This window comes from Harpia harpyja, chromosome 15 (assembly GCF_026419915.1).
Source record: "Harpia harpyja isolate bHarHar1 chromosome 15, bHarHar1 primary haplotype, whole genome shotgun sequence".
Lineage (NCBI taxonomy): Eukaryota > Metazoa > Chordata > Aves > Accipitriformes > Accipitridae > Harpia > Harpia harpyja.
In genome coordinates, this window is record NC_068954.1 from 27,528,978 (window position 1) to 27,551,196 (window position 22,219).

The window sequence follows — 22,219 nt, forward strand, 5'->3', positions numbered from 1 at the left end:
TCTGGTTTGCTGAAAAAAAAATTTCCAGTGCCACACCTATGGTTTCCTCCTCATGGGGAGTGATATCTGAAATGAGGATTCTCCTGTTGGAGAAAGACCCTGACTATACAAGGTCCAATAACATCTAATATTTGAGCAAAAACTGTCCTCAGGCTCTGAGTCTGTAAGCTCACAAAGTAGTTTTCAAAATTAGACAGAAACTTGTGTGGTTTCTCATGCCTGAACACTGCTCTTGAGAGCAACAGTACTTCATAGAAACAAAAGAATCGAGGTAGAGTTTAACTACCAAAGCTTAAAGGAAGGCTTATTTTAAAAAAGGAGCAGAGAAAACCTAACATCACAAATGTGATGGTCCATATATGGCACCCTCAACGCTCCAACTCAAAGTATTTTATACTGTCTCTACTGTATCATCTACATAAACTGTTATGCAAACTTTCCCTTTGGTGGAAAAATTTATATATATATATATATCAACATAAAATATGCTTTTGAAACAAGCTTCATGTGTTTTATTAACTCTTCTGCTCCCTGGGGGCTTTAAGGAATTCTTAAAAATGGGTGGTCTTGGATGGTCTGCTCTGCATTTCGTAGGCTTTACAGCTTTAGTCAAAACTAAAGATTCAGTTTTTGTTTTTAAAATCTTACATTTTGCTGGTTTTATTCAGTTCAGTTGAAGGAATTTTGCACATCTTTTTGTGTTGATTTTGGTATTCATCAAGCTCTTGAAGAAAGCACTTGGGAACATGTTAGGAACCATGGTATGCTGTAAAATGTGGCAGTACCATGTATGCTTACACAAAAAATCAGATGTAATCATACACAAATACACTTGTGAAGTACTTGATTTATGCTTTCAATTTAACGTGCTTAAACTGTGAATGGTTTGTGGGAGTCCTCGGGCTTTTCTGCACAGTTAAAAATATGTTCAGGAAGACAATAAAACAAGGTGAGATTAGCTTAATTGGTCATCCAACAAAGAATAGGGGGAGTTGCACAGATGTACAGCCAGGACCAGTATGCACCAGTATGCAGTGGTGGCAGGAGAAGGGGCAGGAGCCCATCTCACTTCCCTGACCCTCCTGCTTAAAGTAAGTGTGCTCTTACTAACAAAGGGTGTATTCACATTGCTTCCTACAAGCAGACACAAGAAAATGTTGACTGTATTTCTGACCCAGCTGGAAACAGGGGTTACACCTATCTGAGTAAATTAAAGAGTGCCTAGGAGTGCTCCCAGGCACTGGAGCTGGATCATCCACTCTCCTCAGGCTGGGAGGGTGCTCCTGGTACCCTTACGTCCTATGCCAGCACCACCACAGATTCCCCAGCATCCCAAGGTGGTGCTGAGGGACCTTTCCCAGGGGGGCAGCTGCCATGGGGTTACCCTGTTTTGGAGACTGAGAGAGTCATCCCTCCAGCTCTTTTCACACCACAGTATTCCTGAGCATGTTTAATTTACTAGTGTAACTTTGGCCAAAGTCAGCTCTGAACCAGAACTCATGTAGCTGTACTTAGGCAGTGCTTGAGCCCAAGCTAATAAAACCTGCTGAGGGGCAGGATATATTAGCTTGGGTTCAGTGCTGTGCTAACATGGCTATATGGCTTCCAGATGGCTCAGAATTTAGGCAGAGCTATTGCCTGCCAAAGTCCATATATATATCAATATAAATATATATATATCCTAAATTCCCCCACTGTAAGGACACTAATGAAGGTGAACTCACTCCTGATACTTTGCCTTGTATTAGATCCACCAAGAGACTTAAATGTAACAACCCAGCAGCATCCTCCAGAGCACCTGATGGCTACTGTGATCATGTAAGTTAGGTGCCAAGGTTGACTTGGGGAAACCTCAGGATGAGCTTGATAACATTTAGTGTTGTAAAGGTAAGGCCAAGGCCAACATAAAGTATGCAGCCGACTACCTAAAGAGTGCTGCCACAGGTTGCTACGGGTTGAAAGCAAGCCAGCCACCCTCTGCAACATAGAGAATGTGTCCATGCTGCCTCTCCGAAGGCTTTGTAGGAGAAAGGGACCTTGGAAGGCCCAGGCTGAAAGGAGAAGAGGCTAAACAAGAGAGAGTGTGTGTCTCTTAATGTCTCCCCCATCATTGCTGGAGAAGGACCTCACCAATCCTTCCTGCAGCACATAGGATTAGGAGCCAAACCCCCTTCAGGGGACACATGTCAGAGTGTACCCAAATATGTGCTGGAGAGACAACTGGCCTTCCCCAGGCTTCACTTCGATCAAGGAACCTATTTCTTTCAAGTTTCCCTTTGCTCTGAGAAAAAAAAATACCTGAAGTAAGAGTCAGAGTTGGGGAGCTGAGAAGTCCTGCTGCCTGCCCACCTCAAACAGCAAGAAAGTCGGAAGAAACCTTCCATAGGACAATGTGGTAACAGCAATCACCTTAATCATCTTAGGCTTTTCAAAGTTACCACCAGTTTCCTCCCCTCTGATGTGCAGGTGGATGGAAAATAACTGGGAGCTGCAGTAATCTAAGGCACAGAACAACACAGCTGTGGGGGCTACCCAGGATGTTGCATTGAGAGCTGTGTATTTGGAACTTGTTTTATTCTGTGGATCACAAATAGTCATTGTTACACGTTATCTCCCTCTCTCATTTTCTGTAGACACCACTAGGTTCTCTTCAGCAATGATATAAACAGCAAAAGGAGTACTCTTGCAGCCATTTATACTCCTCCAGCAAAATGATGTTCAAACTGTTGCTGACTTTCAATTATAAAAATGTTAAATGTAATACAAAGGTGCTGATTCACTGGAACCTGTTTTAAGTCTTAGGAGACATATGATATATATACAGGAAAAGTGTCACATGGAGCTTTTTGAATTGTTTCTGCATCTGCATTGATTTTATGCTGCAATTCATCTAGCACCCGCACTTCTATCAGTGTGAAAATGATCACCCCTCATTCTAAACACCATGGAGAGTTTTGGTGTCAAAAGGAGGGAATCAGCCAAAAGGGGATGCTGCAGAATGTTGAGGAGACATTAAAAAAGAGAATCAAAAAAACCTGATCCTTAATTTATCACAGCCCCAGGGAAACAGTGCATTATATGTTGACAGCTTCCATATGTGTCATGCAAACCTTTATTCTTACTGTTCAAAATAAAACGTCCCATTAAGAGAAAAAGTCTACATTTCATGCTAAAATGAGACGTATGATACCAAATACTGTCTTAAAGAAAAAAAAGAAAACACATTCCAATGTCATGTGGCTTTTTGTACTTTTTCAGCATTTTCAAAGGGGGAAAAATCTGAATTACAACAACCAGACATTCTTCCAAAGGTGTTTTTATCACACTGTTATATTAAATAGTTACAAATTTTTTTATTCCTTATGTATACATTATTATTATTTATGCACCATCTTCAGGGATCACGAAAGGATTATACCTACACAAGTAATTGCCTAAAAAGTCACTGAGAGTTAGCTGTAAGAAAGATTACTGTTAATGGTAATAACAATATAGTAGCACCCCGGAGTCTCAGTAATTATTGGCACCCCATTTTAAAGGTGCTGTATGAATAAATCTAAAAATTAGTATGTATTTACAAACTTGATTATCCATGGCCCCAGTGCAGCACATGGATACCTCAAACAGGCATCCTCTGACTTAACAGAATCCCATTTAGTTTACTGGTCTGTTGCAATAGAAAGGTTAATGGATCAGGTCTTATCATAAATGTCTCTCCAGTTACAGGGGCAGAACTCCTTTACCTCCCCAAAACTCAATGGACAGCTGGAGGCATGAAGAAACATGCTTCAGACCTGGATGGCCTAAGTTCACTTGAGCCAAGGGAAGGTTTTTCGGTTGATTTGAACCAGTGTCTGAGCTTTTATAGAAAACTGGTTGGAAGGAAGGTGGGTGGGGTTCTCTGGGTTACGAACTGAGTCCACTACATACTGAGTCATGTATAAAAATTCATCTTCCATCTGTACACAAACGTGTCATTCAACTGCTGGTGTTTCTAACAGCTTCCAGAAGTAACAGCAACCAAATAAAAATAATCAAAGCCTTAAGAGCAAAATTGTAAGAGCACGAAAGGATGATTTTCCTTATGGTAAACTGAAGTGGTATAGCACAGGTCTTCCCTATAGTTTTGAAAACTTTAGTCCCTAGAAGGGCACTCTTCTTGCATGAATAAACTGAAAAGGGAACAGAAAGTGAGGGAAGAGGGGAATTCCCTCCTCACTCAAGCAGCTGTGTTGAGAAATTCAAATAAGTGAGGTGCAGAAGGTAAAGCTTCTTGTGGCTTTGGAATTTAAAATAGAAATTTATCTATCACCTTCCTGATCTTGGGAGTAAGACAGGGAAAATATTTACATAAACTATTCTTTTACAATTTCTTCAGTGTATTAACCTAAAGGTTTCCTTTTACCCATACAAATTTTCCTGCTGTTTACTGAATGGATATAATTTTGAGGCTAGAACCAACAAATTGCTGGTTCCAGGGTTTCTTAATGAATGCCTTTCATGGATATTTAATTTTCAAGAATTTCTGTATTTGAATGTCCTGGGAAAAAAAGTCAAGGATGGAGTTTATTCTGGAGCAGAAAAGCTGGCTGGAAGCCAGTCCACCTAATTTGGATGCCTGATGGAGGTGTCACCTCTCCAGAATTTTACAGGCTTAAAAATGGCCTCACAAAACCAGGCTGCCTGAGAGCCGCTCCCCATACAGCCCGAGCTCAGGTGTGGTGCCTTTGAAGGCTGGTTGAACACAGCAACAACGTGTTCTACTTTGCATTGCTGCTTCCCTTTTCCACTGACTGTAGTCCGACCATATAGGCAATATTAGGTGAAATGGTCGTCTGCTCTGGTTCAAGCCTGCCAAATCTGTTTTTAAGCATCATGCCTAAAGGAGGACAGTTTCTGCGTAACTCTCCAGCAGCCGGAGCACTTGCCGAAAAAGTATGAGAGGCTTTGTTCACAGCCCAGCTGAGCCTGAGGGAGAATTCAGATCAAAAACAATGAGAAAATGTAGCCAGAACAAAGAAAGAAGAAAAAAATATTAATCCTTACACCAGGATTTCTTCTGCTACTCATTAACATTATGTCAGCTAAGGATTAGATTAACTGGCATCATAGATCCCTTGACCTCTGACATAAAAAGCTTTTTGACAAGAAAGCGCTAAATCTGAAAGTTTGCTTGTAAAGTAGAATGGATTAAGTGAACCATCGCAGAAAAAACAGTATATAAGTCTCTTTTTATTAGTTTCTAAAGAAGTCTAAGTAAAGAACATTTCTTCTAAAAATATTATTTTGCATTGAGATGCATTTTCACTTTTTAATGAAGAGCATAACTGTGAATAATGTAGTAGCCCAGTAAATTTGTACTAAAAACCCCACAACTCTGACTTCAGTTTTTATAGGGTTCTTTCTAATTTTCACCTAATTAAAATTTTCAAGATTTCAAACTTTTAACCCATTTCAAGATAAAAAGTTTTGAAATCAATTTTTTTTCAAATGATAGAAAGTAAATTCCCACATTACCCTATTGTTAACCCTTCTCCAGCATCAGTATCAGCGGCTATAAGATACTTCCTGAACTGTCCTGAGGTGTTTCTATACCTTTCTCCAGGCTTCAGCCCAGAAAGTTCTTTAGAAACTTTCTAAAACAAAAATTCCACAAATCTACTTGAGTTTCCTGAATGTAATCATCAGTGGAAGAATATTAAAATAGAACTTCATTTTGTATACAGGAGCTTTTATCCCAAACTTCATTTAATTTAACTTAATTTAGTTAGCTTTATAATTGCCATATTCTACAGAATTAAGAATAATAGAAAGTTTGCAGACTATAGCTATGGCAGGATAAGACTTGTGTTCTTTGCTTATAAACTCTCAGTGAATTGTCACCCAGTCAAGTTAAAAAACACCCGTCCAAAAAAGATTCCTAGCAAGAGACGACAAGAGCATATACAGCGTTACAATCTACAGTTGTGATCTTACCGTCCCCGGTTTCAGCGCAGAGTTGCAAGCCCAGATTGTTCTGTGGATTAATCACCCAGTGATTGCTGGTCACAGTAATGTCAAACACAAACCAGCCCACATCAGAAGCTTGAGCCTTTCTTGTGTCTAACAGGAACAAGTCTGCATCTCTAAGTTAAAGAAAATAGAGTTAAGGCATTCAAATATTATTATTTTTCGTCCTTAATTTCCTTGCTGACAATAACTTCCTGGAGTCCAAATGAATAATCCTTTGACATATCCTCATCATGACACAGTACAGCATGTGCTGTAGCTAACGTAATTGTTAAGTATAATACAGGTATTTCCCCTGAGAGGCCTTTCTGAAATGAGTCTCAGCATGTAAAAACTACAGCTCTGGAAAATCTGAAAAATCCAGCTTCCTGATATAAATACACAAAATATATAATTGAGGCTGTGTATAAAGGATTCATCTTTCAGCACTAGAATGTCTCAGGAAAATTAACTTTTATAAACCACTCAGTGTAAAAGACAAAAAATGTCAAAATCACATTCCAATTTCAACTAAAATTCAAAGGCATAGCGTTGCTAAAAAAATCTGTTATTAATAACATATGACAGCGGCTATATCATATGACAAAACATGAATAGATGACGGTTCAGACAGTTTCATATTAATATGAAAACAAGTCTCTATATCAAAGTATCTATTCAATAATGTAATTGTTACATTTTAACCCTCAGTTCCCTGGTATATTCTCAAATTTGTTCCCATTAAATCTTCCAGTAATTCAGAAGGGCTGCTCAGGGGAGTTAGTATAATCGTGTTACTAAATGTTTAGCATGGATCGTTTATTTATTCTGTTTTCACATATCTCCTGACACAATTGGTTCCAGAACCACATCTGCATTACAAATAACTTACTACAATGACCACACTAAACCCAAGAAATTTAACTCTCATCAGCTTTGTTTTACATTCTTCTACAAAGCAGCATGCAGTATTAAAAACTCTTTTTACCATTTAGCTTTTTAAATCTATAGTTATAGAAACCTGTTTCTTTTCTGCCATAACTAGTAATCAAAACAATAATATACAAGAAAAAATATTTTATTCTAAATTGTGACTGTCCAAATCAACTAAAGACAGACTTGGCTTACACAGACCTTGGAATCATGTTGTTACCTCACAGATAGCATGAATATACGCTTAAAGAGGTAAGACAGACAGAAATAATAGGCCTTGTGTATAAAAAGGGGATTTAAAATTACGACAGTCCTGTCACTGTATTTTTATGTTGCTTAATCACAACAACATCATAGGAAGTTACTGTCTTATCTAGCCTAAACACTAAATGCATCTAGGTCTGATACTCAAAAAACCATCTTGTGTAGCTCTTGAAACTGTGGTTGTTCAACACTCAGGAAAATAAGACCAAATGAGCTATGAAAAGCATATGTTTACTTACATGTAAGAAATATCTGCAGAATTAGGTTAAAGAGCTCAGAAATGATAAAGGAGTTTTGTTTTTAAAAAGAAGAAAATTGAAAGGGCTTTCTTTCAAGTCACCTTTTTTCCTTCTGTAAAAGGATAATCTTTTGCTTGGGTCTTATCACTTCCATTCTAGTAGAACTGTGCTAATGACCACACAAGGAGAAAACATACATTCTTCCTCTGGAGCGAACATGAAAACAGTCTTACAATTCAAAAGAGCCTGACCTGCTATGCTAGCACTAAACAAATTGACAACGTGCCACAAGCTCATAAATAGTACTCTCTGGCATCTTAAATGCCAATTTTTTTCTCTAATAATCAGTTTTATTGGAACTTTAAAGCTGAAAGGTTTAATTCTGAATGTGACAGTCTTTAAGATGTTTATTTTTAAATATTTCTTGTATCATTCAGTAGAATTAACAGAAAATTGTTAAAATATTACAGTATCACAGTGCTATAATTTCACATTTGTCTTGTCTCCTCATAGAATCTGCAATTGTTTTCCCATATAGATTCTTTCAGCTCCAAATTTTGCTGGGACTGATACGAAATGTTCTCAAAAGTCAGGATGCACAATGTCTCATATGCCAAATCAGAGTAGGGCCCTGCTAATGGTACAGTCCAGAAATCCCCATAAAGGACAAATTTCCCCCATGGATCTCTCCTCAATGTGACTTTATTATTTTGTACTGCAGCAGAAACTCACACCAAAGTGTCTTTGGCATTGGTATGTCAATCTTCTTGTCTACCTTCCTACAAGTATAGATCTGGCTAATGTAATAGACTCAAAAAGGCAGATTGTTCTTACCCCTTAAGTCAGCAAATGAACCAAAAATTAGTTGTGGGTACCTAGAGAAAACTAGAACTGATTCTTGAGAACACGTGGTAGAATAGAGAAAATACCTCCAGACCAATGTTAATGATTTAGCCCACATAACAGCAATTTACTACAGAAATGCAAAGTATTTGTCAGGAAAAAAAACAACTTTTTTCACAATTGATAGAAACATAGGGTGAAAACCTGACCCCTGAGAAGGCAGTGAGAGCTCTGGGATCAGGATTCCCCCATTAGCTGGTGTCATTCACTCAAACTTCTCATCACATTTTGTGACATTTTTAATTTTAAAATTCTCCCTTATTCTGTGGAAAGAAAAAAATGATCACACTTAAAATGAAAAACAGCTGCAAATTTTGGCTCTGATTTTTAAAAATATTTCTATTTAAAAAATAGCCCACAACACATAATAAAAAAGTAAGGCATTATGTCGTAAATAGCCTGAAATGCAACAGTGAACACATTCAGGCAGAATACAGCTGATTGGCTTTACCTTTATGGAGGCTGTTTAAGTTTAGTGATCTCAGTCTTGTCCCAAACGGCCAGTTGTCTACAGCAGAAATGCTACCACAGTCAAGAATTTCAGCAAAGAAGCTGCGGGCAGAATGTCTAAGAAGCTCTGCATCTCCTGGGTCACTTAAGGAAGTAAAGGTGGAATCTATATGTTCCTTGAAACCCAGCAAAGTTTTCAGCCAGATCAAATCATGATTACTATGTAATAGGCCATCCCCATAACGCTGCTTCACCTCTTGCCTCATTCCAGAAAGCTGCTTTAGTATCTTAATGTCACTTGAGGATTCCCTAATGCGGGAAAAATCCTTGGGGTTTAGTTAAATTAGTGGCTAGCCGCCACCAGATCATGAACAAGGATTTGGCCTGTTGGACTACATAACTTTCGTCATGAGAAAAGATCCGGGTAGGAGTACATTGGCAGGGCTGTGTAGGAAAGTTTGCCTTGCCATGGGCTGTGCTTTACACGTTTCCTTAGAACAAATAGAAAACTTCAATCCCAAAGACTGTAATTTCAGCAAACTCTGGGCGACTATAATACACAGACACTTCAGTGGCCATGTTGCCACAGAGACAGAAAAATGTCTGAGACTACAACATAATCCTTAGTCTGCAACTCAGAAACCCTAAACACTGACCCCTCCTTGCCTGAAAGCATAGCAGGACTGCATTTGGGATTGCATTGCAGAGCCCTGTCAGACACTCATGTTTCCTGTTCAAAGCAAAGAAGGGTGGAGAAGCAGGGTCAAACCCAGCAGGTTTTCTGTGGTATGGCACTAGTAAGGAGTGTGGGACATTACAGAGTCCTAGAATCATAGAATGGTTTGGGTTGGAAGGAACCTTAAAGATGATCTATTTCCAACCCCCCTGCCATGGGCAGGGACACCTTCCACTAGACCAGGTTGCTCAAAGCCCCATCCAACCTGGCCTTGAACACTGCCAGGGAGGGGGCAGCCACAGCCTCTCTGGGCAACCTGTTCCCTCAGTGCGTCACCACCCTCACAGTTCTCTCACCCTCACATTCTGCAGTTGCAGCTTCTGAAAATTTTGCATCTAAAATCTCACGTACATATGTAGGACAAACCTGAGGTGACAAAGTCAAGGATAACACTAATGAGTTCTGGGCCCCAAAGCAAAAGCTGTGGCTTTATTGGAAAAAAAAAAAAAAAAAAAAGAAGAAGATAAATTATTCTTGGTAGCTCTTCTGTCTGGAGGTATCAAGATATATACTCCATATATACTACTCTATATACTCCATATATGAGTAGAGAGTGGCAAAATCACCAATAGGAGGGAAACATTTAGCCTACATCTGAAGTTTCTATAGCTTTACTGGTGAAATCAAATAGGTGGCATATCATTGCATGTCCCCCTTTCCAGCATCATGCTTCCATTAGAGGACATGGGGCTTTTATGTTTATAAATGGAAATCTAAAATGTTTATAAATTTATGTTTATGTATTGAAAGAAATCAAGAGCATTCTTTAATGGCTTCACAGAGACAGTTGTCATTTTAAGAAGTCAGATAATATTAAATTGTGATCTTGCTTCAGAATAGTAAGCAGTTTTGCTTTCTCTAAAATAAAATAGAAACCACCTACTGAGAAAACATTAAAAAAAACCAAACCAAAACCAACCAACCAAACAAAACCAAAAAGAAAACATCAAATGGATTAGAAAAACTAACTTTTCCCATTAGTTCTTCAAAAAAAATCTGTTGAGTTTTCAGGTGAAGAGCTTTCATCACCCTAGCCTTGGCCTGCCTGTGCTCTTTAAAGAGATATGTTTTGTTCCTTCCTGTTTCATTTCTTTGTCCAATAAGTTTCTTTTAGAACCTACGTCAAAAGAATTTTTGCAAGCTGAAGACAGAGGTAAAAAAAAATCCCACACTGTTTTGTTCATCCCCAAATTTACTAAGAAAGCAGAAGGTATTCTGGAAGGATGAGTTCTTTCCCTCCTGTTGATTCTGCTCCATTTACATGACTCCCTGGTTATAGCCATAAATATTTTATAACTTGACGTTCAGAGATCTCACCTGGAAGGTACAAGCTCAAGCTTCTGTGGGCAGAAAAGAGATTTGAACTCTGGCCCAACCTTCGAGCTAACTGGTGATGGGGCATTTTTTTCCTCCAGAATACTCTGCAAGTTTAGGCTGCCATTTTCTTTGCTTTTGCTAAACACGCCCGGGATAGAAATGTTTTATCTGTTCCAAGATGAGGAAGAGGTTTTGTTTATCTCAAAAAACCCCCTTTTTTTTTTTCCACCTTTCTGAGAAAAGACATAAGCTAATTTAATTTCAAAACCCAATTTTTGCATGTATGTAGCTTTTTTCAGAAGCATCTTGGAATTGCTACTAGTTTTCAGTGGGAATTTTCAGGTATTTGACTACTTTGCTTGGTGAAATCTGGTCATTTACTCAGGTCTTGTAGAGTCTTGGAAGTATGTCACACACAAAGCTCTGCAAACTCAGGTTCAGAGATTTGCTCATGTGTAACATCATATGTGGCACTTAGGGATAGGATTTAGTGGTGGAATTGGCAGTGTTAGGTTTACAGCTGGACTCAATGATCTTAAAGATCTTTTCCAACCTAAATGATTCTATGATTCTATGATTTGTTTTAATTTTCAGTTTTGGTGAGCAGCATTTGTTAAGTGTGCATTTGTCATCTTAAAGTTAGTGCAGGACTCTATCTTTTAATTAAATTCTGCAAAATATTAAAGTACATGCAAAAAAGCCAAGCTCCTTCAAAGCAAAGGAACAATCTATCTGCCTTTAAGGAGCTAAGTGAATCTTGGCTTGTAGTACCTCAGTGTCAGCAAATACTGCGTTTCCCAAATCCAGACGCTTAGACTGTGCATACAACTCCACCATTTGCTCACTGAGAACATGAACCCTCACCCTCTCTGTGCATGGGCAGATTATTTGGTGAGATTGGACAACTCTACATAAACCTGGAATAAATTACATTGAAGATAAGTTTTATTCTTGCTCAGTATTTGTTGTCTTTGCCTAGGAATTAATATTGCATAAACCACAGTGATAGCAATGATGCCTTGCCGAGGGTACGCTTATGATCAGTTATTGTCTCCCTACTTAAGATAGAAACATGAGACATTATTCAACACGTGATATGTTCATGCCAACAGGGTACCTGTTTGGATACTCCTTGATGATCTGATATATGCTAATCTGAATGGTTTCATTCTCAAAGCGGCTGTTGCTTCGATCCTTGTATATCCGGAATTCGGCTGCTGTCACTGCCTCTCCATGTGGGATCTGAGTAAGGTCAAAGCGAAACTCTTTGTAGTGCCTTCGCTGGTGGGAGAAGTCCTTGTCCCTTTCAACTGTGAGAAAAAGAGTTGAATGTAAATTAAAGAGGTGACACGAATGCTCATTTCCCATGATTAATGGAGCATTCCCTGTGCTTGGGAGTAAACAAACAGGACAATATAAAACTGTGCAAATAATAAAACCACAAGCCCAGACACACTTCCAGTTCAAGGAAATTCCACCAGGCCAGTGTCTTCAGTTAAAATGAAAAAAACCTCGGTGGCTTTTATACAAATTCCAGAAGTTGGAGTGGAAAGAATATCAAAAAAAGCTGAAAGGGAGCGTGTTGTGAAGTAACTAGAAATATGGACAAACTGAAATCTGCAAAAGGATTTAGGACTTCAGTGTAGTCGTAAGCACAGCAGTAGTAATGTCAGAGCCATACATGACTGGAAAACACTAATTGCCACTAATAACCAGGCAGATGAGAGGAGTGCTGCTCATTTCCACTTAACGTAATAAATTCTGAAGTGGTACTAAAGTGTACTGCGACAACTATATATTTAAGAAGCAGTTACATCATATAAATAAACACATTGTACTCTAATGGCATAAACGTCATCTTGCCAGTGGTCAGAAGAAGGAGCTGAGTCGTTCTGGGCCCTAGCAGCAAAGGGAGCACACTCCCGGCTTAAGAAGTCCCCTCAAACCTTCTGTGGGTGGGCAGATGCAGCTTCTACTGCTTCTGACGCTGCCACAATTTAAAATAAAAAAGTTAACCTCATCATTGCTTAATCCAGGATTGCACAAAATTTTAAGGGGGAGTAAACAGAGGATTTTAGTTTATTTGAGTTTACAACTGATTTGGGGCTAATTCCACTGTCTGCTGCAGTTCTGACCTGGAGTTAGGAGTGACTTTTGCAATGGAATACATGTTTTGATGTGGCAAGGGAACCTACAGACCACAGTACTGGCTGATTACCATTTTATGGGATTAATACTTCAGATTTTACGGACATGGAATGGAAAATGATCCATGTTTTCCACTGCCACACAGTGCAACATATCATTGACCTGTGAAGAACCTGTGCTCTGTGAGAAGAGAGAACTTCTCACTTCTGGAGAAGTTCTACCTGCCTCATGAGATAGGTGCATTGTTTTACTGATGGCAGACAAAGCCTAAAACACTCAGAGCTGGGATTCAGTTTGGATAACCAGCTAAACATTTATGACTGTACCCAGCTCTGCTAAATGTTCCCTCCTATAACCCCTGCTCTTTTATTGCATTTTAGTATTAACAGTCCTCGGATCTGAGGGAGGAGCCACGTCAGTTCTGAAAAAGCGCATATTTAGATTACTAAATGTTACATGTATAAATAATAAAATGTGTATGTTATTACAATACATATGTATATTTATACTTATATCCTCATTTATATGTGTACACCCAAGCAATTTTGTATGTGTTTTGTATGCAATGTGTGGGTTTGTATGTGTGCATAACTATACATATATATTTATATATAAGCCTGCATATGTGTATTATTAGAATGTATATGTGGTCTTACAAAACAGAAATGCACTAAAAGAAGAAAAATATGGTTTGGGCTTGCCATGTAAGGGTACAGGGACATATTAAAGTGAGAGCTATTGAAAGAAAAGTATTTACATTATTTTCAGAGCAGTAGTTACTAGTTAAGTAAGTCACCTGTGGCCATGTAGCTAGCCCCTTACAGTGTACTTCCCTTTCACCCTTTCAAAATGTAAACTATCCCTGTTTTCATTAGCATATATTTTTTTAAAATGTGCAAATCTATGTTGCCTTAAGAACCACCAAAATAAAATATATAGGCTATAAGACCACTTTATCTTCAGTGAAAATGAACTTTCTCCTGGCTGACAAAAGGAAAATTGTCTGCTAACTGTAAGGTTTACTTGGCTCAAGTGTGTATTTAGCTTACATGGGTTTGCCATCATACACTAAGTAGAAAAAGTAAGGCAGAAAAGAGGTAGAAGCATGTAAACTGACTGCTCTGTACCTGAAGATGAATGGGCTGCTACTGAAGAGAAACAGGATACAGTCTATTTAGCAGCTCCACTGCCCGGTTCTAAACTGTAAGATATATACAGTGATCTGACTTGAGGTATGGGGGTTGTTTGCCTTTTTTTTTTAATGTCCATGTAAAGCCTTTCATTTTGGAGACAAATTGGCAGAGATTAGCATATGCAAATGCACTGACCTGGGGAGGATTTTTTCTAGTGCAGAGTCTGCTGCAAGATTCTAAGGTTATAACTGGGCATTTCGAAGCTGACGTGGAACAGATATGCCAATAACCTTCAAATGAAAAATATATTAAAGGCAGACTTAATGTAGCAACCCTTTCTGATATCTCTGGTTAGTATTTATTCAACAAGTATTTACCAGCATGCACAGGTAACTAATCACTACTCACTATGAGTAAGCATTGGAGAATTAGATGCTCAATAAAAGTTTTAAATGTCATTACTCCTGGCCTGTTTCATTTTTATTTGGGTTTGAGGTTTCCTTTTGTCTAGTTTCTTACAAGTACCTTCTAATTAGTAACATTAGTTTGGAAACAGCAGTTCCCTCCCTATATGTTACAGTTTGGACAGAAACCTCTACAATACCCTGCGATAGCATCGGTGGGGTTCTCTCAGGACCACTCACAACTGCTGAAAGAATACTGATAGCCACTTCCTGATGGGCCCAAAATTAATTATTACAGCTCACACAGACAGTACTTATCTGTGTTTCCATGTCTACCCAAGGAAAAGACATCGCTGCCATCTGAAAGGGACACAAGTTCAAAATTTCCTTGGGTCAAGACAGCATTTGCAGGCAGGCCAGGACTTGGGAGTAGCAACAGCCTGCAGAAATGAAGGGTTGTAGGAAACAGGCACTGAATACCACAAAAAAACGTGAGTCCAGGGAGGTCCCACTCTCCGCAACAAAGCCAGAATCTCAAACTTCAAATTTCTGTTGGCGAATGTACAAAACATAAAAACAATTTTCACAAATTTAGAGAAGATCTTGCATTATACAGTAGACTGTAAAAAAAGCAGTGATGGTGAAGTTGCAATAATGACTAATGGCTAGAATGACAGCCAAGTTATAAAAGCGAAATGTTATTTAATGATTTTGAGTATTGTAATACTGAAAATAATACACAAGTCTTGATCCCTTCTGCATCCAATAAATACCTTATCAGGGAAGACCGTGAATGCTCAGCAGGGTATCTCTGAGGTCCTTTCACCTGCTGAAATGGCATGAAGTGCAGGGGGGCATCATATCTCAAATATTTTTATTTCACATGCAAGAGCTTTTCAACACTGGCAGCCCAAAAAATACAGGTTAACATTTTAAAGTATTCAGTTCTTCCAGAGCGTTCTTATGTTGCTCCAGCTCTGCTCAGTTCATCTGCCAAAATGCATCTCTGTGGGACCAATCACAGCATCTAAAAACTGATTGACCAGAAAATTGAGAAGTCCTTTTTTAACCATTGGAGGAATATAATTTTTCTAAGTAAAAGTAACTAGAATATTAGGGTCAATGCTGATTGCAACAAAATTCTTCATTTGCTTTCATCAATTAGGTTTCTTAGCATCAACTTTTTAAAACATTATTTTTATACCACCTGAAATTAATACATTCAGCACTATGGTTACATCAGACAAATCATGGCTCAGGGGAATATCACAAACACCTGTGTGTATGGTGGGAAAGAATGATATTTTCCACCCATGTGGCAAACTGATGAACTATTTGTACTGTATTAACACTAAGCCCAACTCTAAGAATGAAGACAAATTTACACCAAAATGATATTTTGGAGAAGGGGTCATCTTTTACACTAAGAGAAGATGTCATGCACTGATTTTCATTAACAAAAGTATTTGTCTTCTGGAAAAAAATACAAAGCACATATATGGATGGACAGTATAATAAGTAATTGGTATTTTACCAATTCAGCTATAAATGTCTGAGTAACTGTTGACTGAGCTTAAAAAATGTAAAAAGTGCTAGCAATGAGTTTAGGTCATAGTGCATGAGGGGCTATTAGACGTGCTCTTTCATTAGTGATTAGCTTCCCACTGACATGTGCTTTGCTTTTCCTGAAGAGGTTGGTACGTGGTGACACGTAGGGAAAGTGAAAGCTTCTTTGGCAAATCAGGGAACAAACCAAAGATATGTTGTAATAATCTGATTTTACAATGTAAAATCCCAGGATCCCAACTGGATTCACAAATAGTGAAGCCTCACTAATCAACTTAATGTCACTGTTTAACTACTAAATATACATGCCAAGGCAAAATGGAGGGTCTTACAGACCGCGTCTAATTCTAAGGGGCCATTTACACTAATCTCGCTGAATTTCACTGTTTTACTCTGAATTCTTTGTATAAGTGCTAAGTAAACCAGTCAGTTTTAATCACTTCAAGGGTGATAAAGGGTACAGTAAGCTGATACACTACAAACAACACTCATTTACATCTTGAATATAATGAAATGATAGTTTATCTACAGTGAACACTTGTGGTTATCTGACAAAACCAGGTCAAAGGTTCCAGGCGTTTTCTCCTGAAATTACTCAGTGCTGCCTCTAATGACTGATAATTGAAAGCAGAGGCTGGATATTTCAAATGCAGTAGGTGACAGATAAGCAACAGATTAATGCAAGTACGCTGTTACAGGACACTAAAAGGTCAGAGGCCCTAGGAATTAGCTATTGTGCTACTGTGAAAAGACAGACATCAAATAGCTATTTACTTCATTCTTGTTCTTCTCTCCAACATTCGAATTCTAGAAACATGTTCTTTCTTCCATGATTAGACTATTTAAAGTGACTCACTTTTTACAAAATAAGGCAACAAAGTTTCGTAGGGCATGTGTATAGGAGAAAAGATGTGATCCTAGAGCAGAATGAAGGATTTAAAAAAAACCAGACAACAGCTATGCTAGGTGTAAATATTTTAATGAAGTGCATCGGAGAGATGTTAAGAACACATTCATCAGAACATCATTCTCAGTTGAGGAAAGCAGATAATGGATTTTTAAAAATGTATGCTAAAGCTTTGTAACCTTGTTTAGGCTTTTACACTGTAGAAAATTAACATTAACTTTAGAAACTTAGATTAAGCTTATCTCAGCAAGTATATCTTTCATCTTTTTACTCTGGAAGTCCTAAAAATGCAAATATAATTCAAAGTTTGTTGAAGTAAATGGCAGCCTTTTCATTCTGCCTGTTGGCCTTTGAATGAGGACTACAGTCTTCTAAAAAAGGTTTTAAATCAAGTGGATTTTTAAAGTTCAAGTGTGATGAAAAATACTTTCCCAAAGTGATTATTCAAAAAAATCCCAGACAATGTAAATACTTGTCTAAGCACTACTGCTTTATTAATAGGTTTAATCTGTTTTATAGAATGGTAAGAATCCTGATCTGGATTGTTTCGGACACCAGAGATGGCTGCGTGATACAGTCAGTGGAGAGACACGTCTGTTTGTTAAGGGCCAACTGTCTTGCACCAGCCAGTAAGAAGAACAGAGGAGTTTATCTACATTTCCCCTTCAGTCATCTGCAGCTCCAGAGAATAGGACTAAGCAATAACCCTTGCTCAGTCAAATGACATTTCAATCCCTATCAGCTGCTTTCAGTGACCGTATCCTAACTGCCAGGATGCTGAGTAGCCCAGCAATGGGACATCCTGGGCCACTGCACAGAAGAAATGCAGGGGCTGGGGGTCAAAATGAGAATGAATTAAGTTTTTGTTCCCACATCTGATTTTTTTATTAATTTGACATTAGGCATTTACTAGATAATCACTCAGCTGAGTGTTTTAACTACAAAGCTTCAGACTCATATGCCCACTTGCTTGTTCTCCTTTTAGTACCAAGTCTTCTTAATTTCTTTTTACCTATTTTCATCAGCAGAGTGAGGGAGCACTGGTGCTCCCAAGCATATTCTGTAGCCAGTAGTAAGGGAGAGTGTATGATTTATGCTTAATAACCCTTCATTTCCCTCTCCATCTCCCTCCCCAGGCTGAGGTGGGAAAATACATTGCACAGGCTTCAGTCATGTCTGTCCTTGTGTCTTAGGGATGTTCAGAATTTACCTTCTGAACTGAGATCTTTTGGGAACTTGTCTCCAATCAAAATGGATCAGCCCGTACTCAAAGCCCAAGAGCAGGCATATAAGGATCCAGCAGAAAGCCGTGGCGTCTCTAAGCTGTGCACCCACCACAACTGGCGCAACTTCCCTGACAGAGCTCCAGTGGGAACACGCTGCCACCCAGGTGTGGGGCTGCAGGCCGTACCCTGCTCTTACACCAGTACAGGATAGCAGCAGTGAGCACACCTGTGGGAGGTGTGCCCAGGGAGAGCAACTCCTCCGCTTAGTGACAGAGCTCTGGGAGGAGGTGAGTGGGTTGAGGAGTATCAGGGAGTGTGAGAGAGATGTAGACTACTGGAATGGCACCCTACCTTCCCTAGGACAGGTCCTAACAGGCACAAAGAACGCATGATATGGAGGGTTCCCTAGCCTCTCTCCACCTGGCTGAACACAGTGACTTAAGGGATAGGTGGCAATGGCAACAAGTTCCTGCCCAGCACAGCAGGCGCGTCTCCTCCATGACTCCCCAGCCTTCCCAGGTGCCCTTGCATAATAGGTATGAGGATCTGCAAGTGGAACCGAACAATGACGAGGGCAATGGTTCATCTAGCTTGGAGGTGTTGCCGAGGTTAAGTCTGCCTACACCCTGCATAAAAACTGCTACCATAAAGAAAAACAGATGGGTCATTGTCATAGGAGACTCCCTTCTGATGGGAATAGAAGGCCCAATACGCAGACTGGACCCAATTCTTAGGGAAGTCTGCTGCCTCCCTGGGGCACGGGTTAACGATGTGAAGAGGAAGCTTCCTACCCTGGTACGGCCCTCAGATTGTTATCCATTATTGATTTTTCCTGTAGGCAGTGATGAAGTTGAAATAAGAAATCCAAGGGCAATCAGGAAAGATTAAGGGATCAGGAGCACAAGTAGTGTTCTCTGTCCTTCCAGTTGCAGGGAATGATGAGGGAAGAAACAGGAAGACTCAGCAGATCGATACCTGGCTCCGAGACTGGTGTCACCAGCAGAATTTGGGGGTTTTTGATCATGGATCAGTTTACACAACACCAGGCCTGCTGGCAACAGACAGGGTACACTTGTCTCAAAGGGGGAGAAGGACCTTTGGTCAGGAGTTAGCAGGGCTCATTGAAAGAGCTTTAAACTAGAAGGGGAAAAGGGATAAAACCAGGCTCACTAGAGATGAGCCTGGAGGCAGCACACCAATGTTTGAGGGACAGTGTGCTAGTGAGGTGCTTTGGTCTGCCATCTCAGTGGAGGTAGGGGATGGAGATACATGCAGCAGGAAAGACGCAAGGGTTATTGATGTATTAGAAACCACAGAAGCACCTGAGAATGGTCACATAAGAATTAGGGTTTATCCCTCCAAAAAAGGTAGCAGGATCAATAGCCCAACTGAAGTGTATATACACCAATGCACACAGCATGGGCAAGCAACAGGAGGAGCTGGAAGCCATCGTGCAGCAGGAAAGCTATGCCATAGTTGCCATCATGGAAACACGGTGGGATGACTTGCACAACTGGAGTGCTGCAGTGGATAGCTATAAACTCTTCAGAAGGGATAGGCAATGAAGGAGAGGCGGTGGGATAGCCCTGTATGTTAAGGAGTATTTTGACTGTCTAGAGCTTAATGATGGTGATGATAGGGTTGAGTGTTGATGGGTAAGAATCAGGGGAAAGCCAACAAGGCAGATATCATGGTAAGAGTCTGTTATAGACCATCCAAGCAGGATGAAGAAGCAGACAAAATATTCCATAAGCAGCTGGGAGAAGTCTCACAATTACTAGCCCTTGTTTTCTTGGGGGACTTCAACTTACCAGATGTCTGCTGGAAATACAATACAGCAAAGAGGAAACAGTCTAGGAGGTTCCTGGAGTGTGTGGAAGATAACTTCCTGACACAGCTGGTGAGTGAGCCAATGAGGGAATGCACCCTGCTGGACCTGTTGTTTGTGAACAGAGAAGGACTTGTGAGCGATGTGATGGTTGGAGGCTGTCTTGGGCATAGTGATTACAAAATGATAGAGTTTTCAATTCTCAGAGAAGTAAGGAGAGGGGTCAGCAGAACTTCTACCTTGGACTTCCGGAGGACAGACTTTGGCCTATTTGGGAGACTGGTTGACAGAGGTCCTTGGAAGGCAGTTCTGAAGGGCAAAGGAGTCCAGGAAGGCTGGACATTCTTGAAGAAGGAAATCTTAAGGGGCAGGAGCAGGCCATCCCCACGTGCTGAAAGATGAGCTGGTGGGGAATAAGACCGGCCTGACTGAACAAAGAGTTTTGGCTGGAACTCCAGAAAAAAAAAGGGAGTTTATGACCTTTGAAGGAAGGGGCAGGCAACTCAGGAGGACTACAAGGATGTCATGAGGTTATACAGGGAGAAAATTAGAAGGGCTGAAGCCCAACTAGAGCTTAATCTGGCTACTGCTGTAAAAGACAATTAAAAATGTTTCTGTAAATATGTTAGCAACAAAAGGAGGGCTAAGGAGAATCTCCATCCTTTATCAGATGCGGGGGGAAACATAGCGACAAAGGATAAGGAAAAGGCTGAGGTACTTAATGCCTTCTTTGCCTCAGTCTTCAATAGTAAGACCAGTTGTTCTCCAGGTACCCAGCCTCCTGAGCTGAAAGACAGGGATGGGGAGCAGAATGAAACCCCCATAATCCAAGGGGAAATGGTTAGTGACCTGCTACACCACTTAGACACACACAAGTCTATGGGGCCAGATGTGATTTACCCAAGGGTACTGAGGGAGCTGGCACAAGTGCTCACCAAGCCACTTTCAATAATTTATCAGCACTCCTGGATAACCGGGGAGGTACCAGTTGACTGGAAGTTAGCAAATGTGACATCCATATACAAGAAGGGCTGAAAGGAGGACCTGGGGAACTACAGGCCTGTCAGTCTGACCTCGGTGCCAGGGAAGGTTATGGAGCAGATCATCTTGAGTGCCATCACACGGCACGTACAGGACAACCAGGTGATCAGGCCCAGTCAGCATGGGTTTATGAAAGGCAGGTCCTGCTTGACTAACCTGATCTCCTTCTATGACAAGGTGACCCGCTTAGTGGATGAGGGAAAGGCTGTGGATGTTGTTTACCTAGACTTTAGTAAAGCCTTTGACACTGTTTCCTACAGCATTCTCCTGGAGAAACTGGCTGCTCATGGCTTGGACAAGTGTACCCTTTGCTGGGTGAAAAACTGGCTGGATGGCCGAGCCCAGAGGGTAGTGGTGAATGGGGTTAAATCCAGTTGGCAGCGGGTCACTAGTTGTGTTCCCCAGGGCTCAGTATCGGGTCCAGTTCTGTTTAATATCTTTATCAATGATCTAGACGAGGGGATCAAGTGCACCCTCAGCAAGTTTGCAGACGACACCAAGTTGGGCAGGAGTGTTGATCTACTTGAGGGTAGGAAGGCTCTACAGAGGGATCTGGACAGGCTGGATCAATGGGCCAAGGCCAACTGTATGAGGTTCAACAAGGCCAAGTGCCGGGTCCTGCACTTGGGTCACAACAACCCCATGCAACGCTACAGGCTTGGGGGAGAGCGGCTGGAAAGCTGCCCTACGGAAAAGGACCTGGGGGTGTTGGTCAACAGCCGGCTGAATATGAGCCAGCAGTGTGCCCGGGTGGCCAAGAAGGCCAATGACATCCTGGCTTGTATCAGAAACAGTGTGGCCAGCAGGACTAGGGAAGTGATCGTCCCCTTGCACTTGGCACTTGTGCGGGCACACCTCAAATACCGTGTTCAGTTTTGGGCCCTTCACTACAAGAAAGGCACTGAGTTGCTGGAGCGTGTCCAGAGAAGGGCAACAAAGCTGGTGAAGGGCCTGGAGCACAAGTCTTATGAGAAGCAGCTGAGGGAACCGGGGTTGTTTAGCCTGGAGAAAGGGAGGCTGAGGGGAGACCTTATCACTCTCTACAACTACCTGAAAGGAGGGTGTAGTGAGGTGGGGGTTGGTCTCTTCTCCTGAGTAACAAGCGATAGGACAAGAGGAAATGGCCTCAAGTTGCA

The 22,219-nt window shown here is 40.5% G+C and overlaps 1 protein-coding gene across 1 annotated transcript in view; it reads right to left on the reverse strand.

The window, feature by feature from the left end:
• BMP5 (bone morphogenetic protein 5) overlaps window positions 1-22,219 on the reverse strand; it is a 63,559-nt gene that overhangs the window by 23,060 nt on the left and 18,280 nt on the right. Inside the window, exons 2-3 of the mRNA XM_052809263.1 lie at window positions 11,948-12,140; window positions 5,977-6,125 (exon numbers count right to left, since the gene is read on the reverse strand). Of these exons, the coding sequence (XP_052665223.1) occupies window positions 5,977-6,125; window positions 11,948-12,140 (342 nt within the window). The remainder of the gene's footprint in view (window positions 1-5,976; window positions 6,126-11,947; window positions 12,141-22,219) is intronic.